The 13,408-nt window shown below is 36.5% G+C and overlaps 1 protein-coding gene across 1 annotated transcript in view; it reads left to right on the top strand.

The window, feature by feature from the left end:
* LOC114645139 (E3 ubiquitin-protein ligase TRIM39-like) overlaps positions 1-13,408 on the top strand; it is a 220,174-nt gene that overhangs the window by 99,158 nt on the left and 107,608 nt on the right. Inside the window, exons 18-20 of the mRNA XM_051922355.1 lie at positions 996-1,031; positions 11,220-11,246; positions 12,650-12,685. Of these exons, the coding sequence (XP_051778315.1) occupies positions 996-1,031; positions 11,220-11,246; positions 12,650-12,685 (99 nt within the window). The remainder of the gene's footprint in view (positions 1-995; positions 1,032-11,219; positions 11,247-12,649; positions 12,686-13,408) is intronic.

Below are 13,408 nucleotides of genomic sequence, written 5' to 3' on the forward strand. Positions count from 1 at the left end.
AAAGTAAAAGGAGATTAACAGGAGACATGACAAAAGTATTTAAAATTTTGAAGTTGATTGTTAGAAGGACTACTTTTGTAAAACTATAATTGGGTTACTGATTTACATTTCAAAGAATTAATTACCAATTAAAAAAAAGTTGAACATTCAATAGTTTGTACAGCTTCAAAAAAATATTCTACTGTTTACTTCTGGTCAATTTTTACCCACCTTACACATTTATTCTTCATTTAGCGTATTATGTTTGTTCAGAACACCTAAATGTATTTTGTTCAGCAGTGGCACCTAGGAGCAACAGATCCACAGTATAGTTTAGGATGGTCAACCAATTAAAACAGGTTTGTAATGAAAGGTCTAACATACAGGACACCTTAAAGGGATGTCAGAATCAGGTCACAAAAGACCTATAAGGCATATTGCTAGTTCAGCCCTTGAAGACTTTGAAAAAGTTAAAATGAGTTCTTCAGTGGGAACAAAGGGACATCAAGGGTCTTTAAGGATAGATTATATTAAAACAATGCAAAACTGTATTTTGAAAGAATTAGAAAGCTGAAATATTGGGATGTGTAAAATATAAGATGATTGCATTGATAAGCTGAATGAATGGCAAGGGCTAAATTGGTGGATTGATGGGTACTGTTTATATGGACAGGTTTGATAGTGTATGAAAGCTAGTACAAAACTGGTGCCAGCTTAGAGAAGCATACAGTAACTAAGGTAAAATGCAAAAAATTAAGTAAGCAGATAGTTAAGAATTAATAGTATGTTTTATATCATGTTTAAACTTTCTCTCATCTTTTGGCGCAGGGATGCACTGCAATTAGCAGTCAATAAAAAAGTTTGTTTTGTAAATATGATAATATTGACATTTTCAGTTTTTACTGTCTGTTTTTAATATGATAGTTTTAATAGATGAAGATGTAACTATAATTTCTATGTACTTTTTGTGCCTCCAACATTTTAAATTTAAAACTCAACTGTTATCCTTCTATTAGAAAAGTTAACTGAAGAACAACAAGGCCTAATTGAAGGTGAGTAATTATGAAGATTAGTGTCAATAAAATATTATGAACCTGAATTTCAAACTAAACTTTGTGGCATGGAAAGTTCTTTCACTTTGCTTGACAGGGCCATACATAGAACATTAATCAAAACTACTTAATGATGTTAGATCTTTTACAATACAGAAAACATACAAATAAAAGGCAAGCTCAAGCTCATGGCTGATTGTTCCTTTTTTATTGTGTTGACATGTATGTATCTTGTTAAAGAAAGATCAGATGATATGACATAGTCACTATTTTGCATGTTTGACCACATTTAAAGTGTTGTTATTTTTCTCTATAACATCTTAACTAGAATGTGACTTGTTAAGGAAAGACAGAGGCAAGATGATGCAATAATTAGCACTACTGTGCTGCAGGGACTTGGGCTCAAAATCAAACTCAATTACTGTGTAAAGTTTGCACAATTTCCTAATGTAAGTTTTTCTAGGTACTTCAGTTTACTCACACATCTTGATGATGAACATTATTGGTTAACTCGCAAAACTGTGTGTGAGTGTGCTGTTCTATGAACTGATGTCTCATTTGGGCTGGTTAATGCCTTGTTCCTTTTATTACTAGCTAATGCTCTAGTTCCTTACAACCATGTTAAAAAACAAGTCATATATATATATATATATATATATATATATATATATATATATATATATATATATATATATATATATATATACTAGGGGGCTATGCCCCCTGCTCACTTCGCTCACCAACCCCCATGTTTGGTTTTCTGGATACACACTTTTACAATATTTTTTTTTCTTGGAATTGTTTCTGTTTCATTAGTTTCCCTTTTATTTTAGAACTTTGGTAAAAACAATATTTGGAATTATTTTTTCTCCAAGATCACATTGAATTTTGATTCCATTTTTGGACTTACATCGTGACAATGCAACGTATAACTGTCCATGAGTGAATATCGTTTCTTTGTCTCTATTAAATAAACCAACTTTTTCGAATGTTTGTCTCTATGATTTGTTAATTGTCATAGCAAATGCTAGTCTAATGGGGAATTGTAAACGTTGTAATACGAATGGCATATCAAGGTCTCCTTTGGTGTCTAATGTTATTCATGGAATATATACTTCATTACCTTTTTCGTCGCCTGTTAAAATTTTACATGATAGAATTGTTCGCCATCTATGAAGAATAATCGCTGTTTAATTTCTCTGAGGACACTTTTTTGAATTGTGTCAAAAATGGATCTTTGATCATCGTTTAATTGTGCGTACATTTCCTGATATATTTTTCTATGGTCTTCCACTGTTTCATCTTCGTCTGCTTTTATCTCTTTCTTTACCTCTGATTTGTTAATTTCTTGTGGAAGTCCAAATTGTTGCATTGTTAAATCTTCTGCTTCTAACAATTCTTTGATGATTGAAAAAGCCGTTTGTTCATTTGACTTTTCAGATAATGGTCCTTTGAACGCTTCCCATAATTGTAAAGCATCAACTTCCCCTGTCATAATTTAGTATACGAAGAAGTGTCTTAATTTGTCAGACATCATTACAGACGTGACATCAGACATCATGTCATACATATAGTCGTCCGATTTACATAATCCAGCTGCTCGAGCCGCTTCTTGAAAGGTACCGTACGTATTTTCATCTATAGTTAGAACATCTCTATACGACGTTGCTCCTTTCAATTCTCGTAATAACAATTTTAAATGAAAGCGTTCGCTATCTTTTGCTGATACAATATTTAATCGTGCAACACTAGTGCAATTAATTTTTCTTGGATGCCTTATTCCTTTTTGTTTTTTCCACGTGTAATGTTGAGGAATTTGCGCATACGTATATGCCTTTGCATTTATGTCTTTTTTATTTAGATCGAAATAAGCCAATAATTTTGTTTTTTTTGTTTTTGCTACTTGTAAAGCATCTGCTTCTTCTCCTTCTTTAAATTGAACCATATTCTGTCCTGGTAAATGAATCGGTAATAATTCTACAGAATGACTTCGACCGTGCATTGGTAATTCCATTAAATGCCACCCGCTTTTCATTGCACTAACGTATCGAGTATCTAAGTATGCTTCAACTTTGTCATGTGCTTGTTGTTTCGATAACGTTACGCGTACTCTATCGTGCCCTTTATGAATGTACTTGTAGATGTACTTAATACTCATCACTGATACACAATACTTGGCATTAATATGACAATCAAATCTTTTTAGCAAATAGGGGTTATATGGTACAATCATTGAATTATCGATCTTCATAATTTTTCCATCTTTCTTTCCGTGATAAGTGTGTTGTTCGTGATGATTATCTCTTCGCCGATAATCTGGAGAGCCAGCCTTAGTCATATCTGTTTGAACGAAAGCTTTTGGAAATTTTTTTAAACACTTTTTTTCTTTCAAGTCCCAACTTGCTGAATCTTGTAAATGAGGTCCGTGAGACATGTGTTTAATGACTTTGTACCATAATTCAGGATAGGTTTCTCTGTTTGGAATTTCAGCACAGACAAAACGATCTACATCATCAGCAGTTAATACATTTTTTTGTAAAGTAACCAATAAATGCATGTGAGGTAAACCCAGTTTTTAAAAATCGATCTTGTAAATGTATGCTCGGATTTTACCGAACACCGTTTCGAGTTCTTTCAATAAAATTAAGACTTTCTGATAAAACAATCTACTTACTAAAGTCGGAATACCCAGAGCCGATGTAGCTGGTGGCATTGTTTTCAAGAATCTCCGGATTTCTGGCCATTGTGGATTGCACGTCATTGTAATAAATAAATCTGGCTGACCGATAGTTCTGGATATTGCCATTGCATCATGATATAACTGTTGCAATGCTCTTGGACTACCTTGATATGATGATGGTAATATTACTGCTTTACCTATTTTGAATTTGTCTGAACTATTGATATTTGAATTTTGAACGTGATCAATGAGTCCTTGCATATGTTCCGTTCTAAGTTTTGCTTAATTCGATTTAATAAAGAAAAGACAATTAGCTTTGACTTTTAGATACGCATTAATAATGTAATGTTGCATTAGACGTTGAGATGGCAGAAGTGGGTTAAATACATTGGAACGTATCACTAATTTTGCCCCAAAATATTGTGTTGGTGTTATTTGTCTTTCTGAATTTGTGTGTTTCATACTGTATGACCATCCTGTTTCTCCATCTGGGAAAATCAAGGGAAAGAGTAATGGATCGGAATGTGGTGAATTATTAGACAGAAATATCAATTCATGTTCTGCTTTCAGATAAACACGAATATCTACTCTGTTTTTTATATTTCCGTCTTTCGAAACTATTTTCGCTGATAACTCGTCACATGTTGGCTTATTATATATGCGTGCGTGATCTTTCTGATTCATACAGAAATCCAAGAAAACTTCTTTGTCCGTGTTTTGCAGATAGATTTCGTGTAACGTGCGATACTTTTGGACGTATGGATTTGTATCCATTATTGGCTGTATAATTTTTAATACGTCTGATCGTGTAACTCTTTTGATTCTATGTTGCATCGCTTCTCCGTGATCATAAATATACACCTGCCTAAATTGTGGTTTCTTCGAAATGAAACTTGTTGTTGCTTTAATTGTTGCTGGACCTCAGATTCTCATAGCGTATGGTCCATTCTTGTGTTAAATCTAACGTTTTGCGCATTGAATGATGCAAATGCGAAAAGATTATTGTAGATTCGAATATTTTGCCTGTAGTGTTTGTGGATTTCACTTTCCGCAAACATCAAATCTTTTAATTCTCTTGGATACGCCAACACAACTTTTCCCTAATGGCAACACGAATTAGACGATCTACAAGTCTCTGACTTGAACTTCAAAGCCTTACAATATTTACATACTTCTGACATATCATCAATGTCCATATATTCGATCTCTATTCACCTTTACATTATTTCCCCGAGTAATAATTTGTCTTTGTTTGCGCTAATGCGATCTTTACTTTCTTTGTTTTGACACTTTCATTTTTTTCTGTTTTCATATTCTGTATCATGCTTTGCATGTGTTTCGCGCCTACGTTTTTTTGCGTCTTTTGAATTCCACTGTTTTCATTATCTCTCACCTGCTCTGCATGTGTTTGGCCCCCTTGTTCTTTAACCTCTTTATGACGTTTTACTTTTTTTTGTACTCTTTGTCTTTTATTTCTGACCTCGCTTTGTGCTGCTTTTTTTTCAATGACATCTGGTCCTTTGTGATTATTTTCCCTTTTTTCGAGTAATAATTTCCGTTTGTTTGCGCTACTGCAATGTTTACTTTCTTTTTTTTTATACTTTCTAATTTTTCTGCTTTCATATTCCTTATGTTTCTCTGCATTTGTATCACACAAACGTTTTTTTTGAGTCTTTTGAGTTCCACTGCTTTCATAAACCTGCTCTGCATGTGTATCGCACCGACGTTTTTGAACGTCTTTATGAAGTTCTACTTTGTCTTTTACTCTTTGTCTTTTAATTCTGAACCCGATTGGACGCGCTTTTTTTTTTCAATTCCACTTGTTCCGGGCTGATTGTTACTTTCCTTATTGTCTGAACCTAGATTATTCTTTTTTTGCATTTTTTTCTCTCCAACGCTTTTGGGTCTCTTTTCTCCACACTGCTCTTTCTTCTTTGTTTAGTCGTCGATGTTTCATTTATAACGTATTTTCCTTATACGCTTGATATGCGCTGAGCCCTGGATCTGTGTGTGTTCAAAGCATTTACACGACTGATGGTTTTTCTTTTGATATTGCTTGTAAGTAGGGCGTGTCTTGCAAGAATCTCATGTTCTCATGATCTAATATTCCAGGATCGCGAGACAGTTCTGGATCAATCTCTTGGCACAAAGTCTCATGTTTACAGTCCCCACGAGACACCCCTGGCCATTCTCTTTCGTCTCGCGGGTCTTTTAAGTGTCTTCAGTGATCTTAACATGAAGATCACGTATCGTCTCCTAGTCATTCCCTCCCACAGGATTTTTTTTTATAATATATACGCTGTACATATATATATATTCCCAAATAAACTGTTCCAGCTGTGTCAGGTTTGAAGGGTTCATTCTCCAGACTGCATGTTTCAGTTCCTTACATAGTGTTCGATATGGGCTCATAGAAGGCTACTTAAGAACAGTCCAATGTTTTGTTCTTAGCCATTCTTGGGTGATTTTAGTTGTGTGCTTTAGGTTATTTTACTGATTGAGGATTCATAACCTGTAACGGAGACAGAGCTTTCTGACACTGGGCAGTACGTTTCACTGCAGAAAGGCACCCCGTGGCAGATGCAGCAAAGCAGCCCCAAAACATAACTGAACTTCCTTCATGTTTCACAGTAGGTACAGTGTTCTTTTGTTTGAATGCTTATTTTTCATCTGTAAATAACAGAGCTGATGTGACTTGCCAAAAAGCTCCAGTTTTCAGTCATCTGTCCAAAGGACATTCTCCTAGCAGCATTGTGTCTTGTTAATGTTCATTTTAACAATTTACAGCCTGGCTTTTTAAAGTTTTTCTTTCAACAGTGGAGTCCTCTTGTGTCTTCTTCCATTGAGCCCACTGTCAGTCAAAAAACGATGATGGTGCAATCAGACACTGATGGTCCTTGACTTTGGATTTCAGCTTGTATCTCTTTGGAAATTATCTTTTGACTTTTTGTCTACTATTCTCATTGTCCTTCTGCCCATTCTGAGGTCAGTTGTCCTCTGGCAGCCACGTCCACGGATGTTGGCTGCAGTCCCATGGACCTTAAACTTGTTAATAATATTTGCACAACTATTGTCAAAATTAACATCAGGCTGCTTAGAGATGGTCTTATTGCTTTTGCCTTTAACATACTTTTCTGTAATTGTCTTTCTTATCACCTCAGACAACTCTCTCCTTTGCTTTCTCTGGTCCATGTTGAGTGTGGGACACATGATGATACCAAATAGCAAAGTAACCACTTTTCTCTGTTTAAATAGGCTTGATGACTAATTGCATGATTGGGGATGTATGACTGGAATTGCAGAAAACAGCCAGTTTGAAAAAGCAATTTAAACCAATAATTTGCCATCTTTTCTAGGGATACCAACAAATGTGTCCAGGCATTTCTAGAATATCTTTGCAGAATAAGAAATAATTTTTCAAACTTGCTTTACATTACTTAATGACATATCAAAGGCATGCAGGTATATACGGGACAATTGCTTTTCATTTAATCACTTTTTAGGAGACATACAACACATTTTCAATGAGCTGCCAGGACACTAATAAATTTGTCCATGTCTGTATTTCTATTATCATTTTTTCTTGTCAAGTGCTACTCACATATTCAGTCTAAATAGCAGTGAAACCTTAGCCCAGGGGTCGGCAACCCGCGGCTCTGGAGCCGCATGCGGCTCTTCAGCCTCCTTGTAATGGCTCCTTTTGGCCTTGACAAAAAAAAAAAAAAACATGAAAATGAATAACGGCAATTTCTTAATTTAATTTGTATATAATATATGTAATTTATATAATGTTTATTTACTACTACTACTGTTATACACTTTAACATCTAAATTTTATTTTTATTTTTTATTTATAATTTGTCAACTAAAATATGCGTCACATCTACGTCTATAGCCCTCGCCTTTACCTGCAGGTGGCTTCTGGAGTGTGCGACCCCTGCACTAACCATGAATAAATCCCAAAAATGAAAAATCCCAGAAGAGAACAGAGAGTTTAATTCTGCGTGGACAGAAGCATTTGCCTTCACCGCCAACGACGCTGGCTTACCGGTGTGCTTAATATGTGGCGATAAATTATCGAACAACAAAAAATGTAACGTTGAAAGACATTTTCGAAACAAGCAATCAGCATTCACTGAAAAATACCCAAGTGAAGATGAGCGAAAGAGAGCAATTTCGGAACTGCAACGGAAAGCTGAACAGAGCAAACATACTTTCAAAAAGTGGATCACTTCTCCACAATCAACTACAGCTGCTAGTTTTGTGGCAGCTCAAGAGATCGTAAGGAGGGGTAAGCCGTTCACAGACGGAGAATACATGAAAGAATCGTTCATAAAAATATCAGAGCATCTATTCTCTGACTTTAAATGTTTTGGCGTAGGATGTTTTGGTGTTTGAGCGCATGATGACAGTGTTTGCCAGAGATGTACAGAAAGGTACACTCTCTCACTTCCCCTCCCTGAGAGAGTTCAAAGCAGTGAACATTCACATAAATTGTGATTATTTCCACCGTACAATTATTGCAATGCAAGCTGCATTTAGGGAAAGATTCAGTGAGTTCAGAAAGAAAAAAAACACTCTCTCCTTCCCTGGACATCGACCCATCCCTGCTGAACACATCCGCATTCACAGGAGTAAGTAAACCCGATCTAGAAATTGAACTGGCCGCATAGCGGATAAAGATTTATGGGTGTCCAAGTTCAAATGCCTGACAGCGGATCTTGAAGAAGTCGCCTGTCAGAAGGCTACTCTCGCTAAAGAGCACAAATGGACTGATATTGAAAACCTCCCCAAACCCGACAAACTTGTTTTCAATACATGGAGTGCCATTCCCGAAACATGAAAAAATATGCATTTGGAGTCCTGTCCATCTTTGGCTCAACATACTTATGTGAGCAAGTTTTCTCAAGCATGAACTTCATAAAGTCCAACTATCTCTCCCACCTCACACATGAGCCTGCAGTCCTGTGTGAAGGTCAAAGTCACATCGTATAGCCCCGACATAGAACAACAACAACATTTATTTATATAGCACATTTTCATACAAAAAGTAGCTCAAAGTGCTCGAGATGATCTGCAGCGAACTTCAGAAACAGAAGTCACATTAAACAGGTGAGAACAATAGCATTTAATAGGCTAATATTTAAAAAAAAAAAAACACATTCATTTCGGACCCGGAGCTGATGTAGGTTTTTTTGTATGTTCAGGTGCTTCAGTTGATTGCTGGCTGAGAGGGAAACCTGAAGAGGATGAGAGCACACTGAAATGGAATTTTATGTTTACTTTTTTAAAGCTGCTAAGCTACAGCTAAATGTTTTATTTATATTAAAGTGGGCTAGTTTTTATTTTAATTTTATACAGGTATAGGAAGGACTCAAATAGGCCTGCAGAGTTCAGTTAAATTTATTTCAAAGTAGGCCTACACATGCACACTGCACTTCTGTTTGTTGTATTCCGTGGTTGTAACATGTAAAATCTAAAAAAAGATTAAAACTTTTAAAAGTTTATAAGCTGTGTTATGTTTTGCGGCTCCAGACTATTTTTCTTTGGAGGAAGAGGGGGCAAAATGGCTCTTTTGATAGTGAAGGTTGCAGACCCCTGCCTTAGCCTCTCCAATTCAAACACTCAAAATTGTTTTAGTGAAGAAAAAAGTGCAGAAAAAAGACATCAACATTGGAAAAAAGAAATAAAATGTAATGCCTTCCTTCTTCGTGACTGCAAAAAACAATTGTTAAGTTGAATGTTCCATCATATGCCTTGATGGTCTTTAAATTAGAAGAAGAAACGCAACTTAGCCTTTCTTTAAAGGAAGACTACATTTATTCCAAACTACGAAGCCCAATTGAAGAAAACTGTAAAAATTCTTTTATTCACATAATCCAATTAAGGATTCAGAGCCTATCCCAGCAGCAATGGTCACTAAGCAGGAGCTGGTCCTCTACAGGCTGAAATTCTTGTCATAGAACCCACACATACTGGTGCCAAGTTCAGCAATTACCTACCATGCATGTTTTTTGAAATGGGAGGAAAGCCCATCCAGGCATGGGGAGAATACGTGTACTCCACACAGCTGGTGTCGAGGTATGGGATTTGAATAAGGACTCTAGAATTTGCAGACAGCAGAACTAATCACTACACTACCTTACAAACCATTCTGGTACCATTTCATGGATGGTGTCCTTCCACCTAAATATTTCTGCTAGGGAATTCTCCAGGATACATGTCACTGGATTAAATTGAGTAGATGAGTTGATTATTATTTTTTTTTATTTTTCAGTATTTTTTCTAATATTTCATCTTTAGTGAGATTTATTAATATTTATTATAAAAAATTGTGCAATAATACTGAAAAGTAAAGAATGGAAAAATACATTTTATCACTGAACTCTGATATTGTTTACAGAATCTAAATCCAACACAGAAACCTTAAAACTTTGCAGTAAAACAAATAAAGTTTGAATATCTCTCACAAAGCAGACTTTTACATAATTTTGTTTTAGTAATTTCTGTGACAATGAAATAGGTAAACTGGACTACACCTAAGGATCCTTATAGTTGGAGAAATGTGCTCCTGAAAGAGGTTGCCCTTGGAAAGTTAATGTATTTGGATTAGACAGACAAATAATCATCCATTAAAGACCCTCATTAAAGGTCTAACAAAATCCAAGAGAACTTGATCCAGAACAGGTACACCAAGACCAAGTCCTGAATCCAAGTCAGTGATTGGTGTTCACCAGCACAAACCTGTCACCTATGTAGCAGAGATGGGCTCAGCCTGAAAAGCTGTGTGCATCCACCATTTTGATGAACACCTGTCAAATTAGACTCAGCAATTAACTCAACATCCATGTTTGTTGAAATGGGAGGAAGAACCGTGCAGACATGGGAGGAATGTGCAAACTCCATAAAGTTAGTGCACAGGCTGGGATTTGAGTGATGACTCTAGAATTAACAGTTAGAGGAGCTGACCACCGTGCTAACCATCCTGTCACCATTTTCTGGATGTTCTCCAGCCTTCCAGCTATTTCTGACATGGTATTCTCCAGCACTTGTGTTGTTGGATTAAATGGTTTGAATGGATGGATTCAATATGAAAATATCTTTTTTTCTGTTGCTCAGGTTTTCTAATACACATTACATTCAATTTATGGTGATATTTAATAATATTTATTGTAAAAAATAGTGCAATAATGCTGAAAAGCACAGAATGGGAAATACATTTTTTCACCGAACTCTGATATTGTTTCCAGAATCTAAAACCAACACAGAAACTTTAAAACTCTAAACTAAAACAAATAAAGTTTGAAAGTCTCGCACAAAGCAAAATTTTATATAAGTTTTATTTTAATAATTTCTGAGACAATGAGTTGGTTAAAATGTACTACACCTAAATGAATAGGTAGGACTGTTTTCATGTATATATTTAGCAAACAATGTTTCAGTTAGGTTGTAACTATAATAATTAAGATGTACTGTATGACTAATTATTTTCTCTCCTGCATTTCTAGAAATTAAATATTCCCGACAACAGCTTGGTAAGGATTTAATTTATTTGCTTTGTTTAGTCCTCTGCTAGAATTGTGGCCTTGGCACGCTTGAAGTGGGTTTATGTGTCTGAAGGATCTGTGCTCCAGGACGGGGTTCCAATGGAAAGTTGATGTATTTGGATGAGAAAGAAATCATCTATGTCGTCCATAAATGATAACTCCTTAAAGGTCTAATAAAAAACTGGAGAACTTCATTCAGGACATGTGCACCATGACCAAATCCTGCAGCCAAGTCAGGGATTGGTGCTCACCAGCAGAAACCTGTGACCCATGTAGCACAGTCTAAAAAAGCTGTGTGCACCACCATTTTGCTTACCACCTATAAGGTGAAGAATGAGAGCTGTGGGCAATGCCAGTGAGTGCCATAGAAGAATGGGATTCTAAACTCTGGGAGTAGAAATTGGGTCTTGAGACATAGTTCAATTTAATAGTACAGACATGGATAAATTTGTTGGTACCTCTTCACGAATAATTGTCTCTGAAATAACTTGAAACTGACAAAAGTTGTTTATTCTATATTTTTAAAAATCAGACTTTGCTTTAGAGTTTTGTTTCACTAGAATATTTAAAACAAAACCACAAATGAAAATGGCGTGGAGAAATATAATGGGACTTTTAATCTAATAAACTCCTCAAAAAAAGTAAAGGAACAGTTTGAAAACACATCAGATCTCAATGGGAAAAAAAATCCTACTGGATATCTACACTGATATGGACTGGGTAATGTGTTAGGAACAAAAGAATGCCACATAGTTTGATGGAAATAAAAATGATCAACCTACAGAGGGCTGAATTCAAAGACACCCTGAAAATCAAAGTGAAAAAATGATGTGGTAAGCTAGTCCATTTTGCCAAAATTTCATTGCAGCAACTCAAAATCGTGCTCAGTAGTTTGTATGGCCCTAATCTGCCTGTATGCATGCCTGACAACGTTGGGGCATGCTCCTAATGAGACTATGGATGGTGTCCTGGGGGATCTTCTCTCAGATCTGCACCAGGGCATTACTGAGCTCCTGGACAGTCTGAGGTGCAACCTGGTGGCGTCGGAGGACCAGAAACATAATATCCCTGTGGTGTTCTATTGGATTTAGGTCAGATGAACGTGGGGGCCAGTCAATGGTATCAATTCCTTCATCCTCCAGGAACTGCCTGCATATTCTTGCCACATGAGGCTGGGCATTGTCATGCACCAGGAGGAACCCAGGACCCACTGCACCAGCATAGGGTATGACAATGGCTCCAAGGATTTCATCCTCATACCTAATGGCATTCAAGAAAAATCAAGACATAGAAAAACAAAAACGATACATCTAATTTTTAAATTATACCTTTGAAACAAATGATTTACAGTACATGTTTCTGAATACCAAAACTGTTTTTTTTCCTTTCAGACAGTGCAATTATAGAAAATCAAAATCTAAATAAAGGTGAGTAATAAATGCTTATGTTTCATGTAAAAAAATTCAGTAGGTTTCGGTTGCAACCTAAAATTGTTAAGTGGATTGCTCCACCATTTGGTTTGATGGTCTTTAAATTAGAAGGAAAATAATCCAAACAATGTCTTTACAGGAAGACTAAATGTAATTAAAACTTTCATAGCCTAATGTAAGAAGACCGCAACATTCTTAAATCCATTGTGACCACCAGAGGTTGCTCCAGATGTCAAAACACCAACAAAGGCAGACATCAACACAAGTTTGCCACACAGCACACATTTATTCACATGAAAAGCGCTTTTTGCTTGTTTCCCACAACACAGCACAAGTCCCAAGAACCAAAGTACAATAGAACGCTGTCCTTTCTTTCCTTCCTCCTTTTCTTCCTTCCTTCTCTTTCTCTCTCTCCTTCATTCCACCTCCACTCCTCCTCCGGCAAGCTTCTTCCTCTTCCCCCTGACCGAGGCTCCCAGAGTAGCGGCTGCTGGCTTCCTTTATAAGGCACCCGGTAGTGCTGCAGGCGTTTGATGACCTTCTGTGTGCATCACTTCCAGATGTGGCCAAAGGACTGAGCCTCAGCGGGGTTGAGCTTCCATGCTTCAAACCCGTGGCACTGCTGCACACCAGGGGAGCTGCCCTCTAGTGTTCCTGGGGAGGTAATGCCCTGGATAAGCTCCCTTCCCCAGTCCTTCCAGAATAGAGGCATCCTGGCCG

The sequence above is a fragment of the Erpetoichthys calabaricus genome, chromosome 2 (genome assembly GCF_900747795.2).
Source record: "Erpetoichthys calabaricus chromosome 2, fErpCal1.3, whole genome shotgun sequence".
In the NCBI taxonomy this organism is placed as follows: domain Eukaryota; kingdom Metazoa; phylum Chordata; class Cladistia; order Polypteriformes; family Polypteridae; genus Erpetoichthys; species Erpetoichthys calabaricus.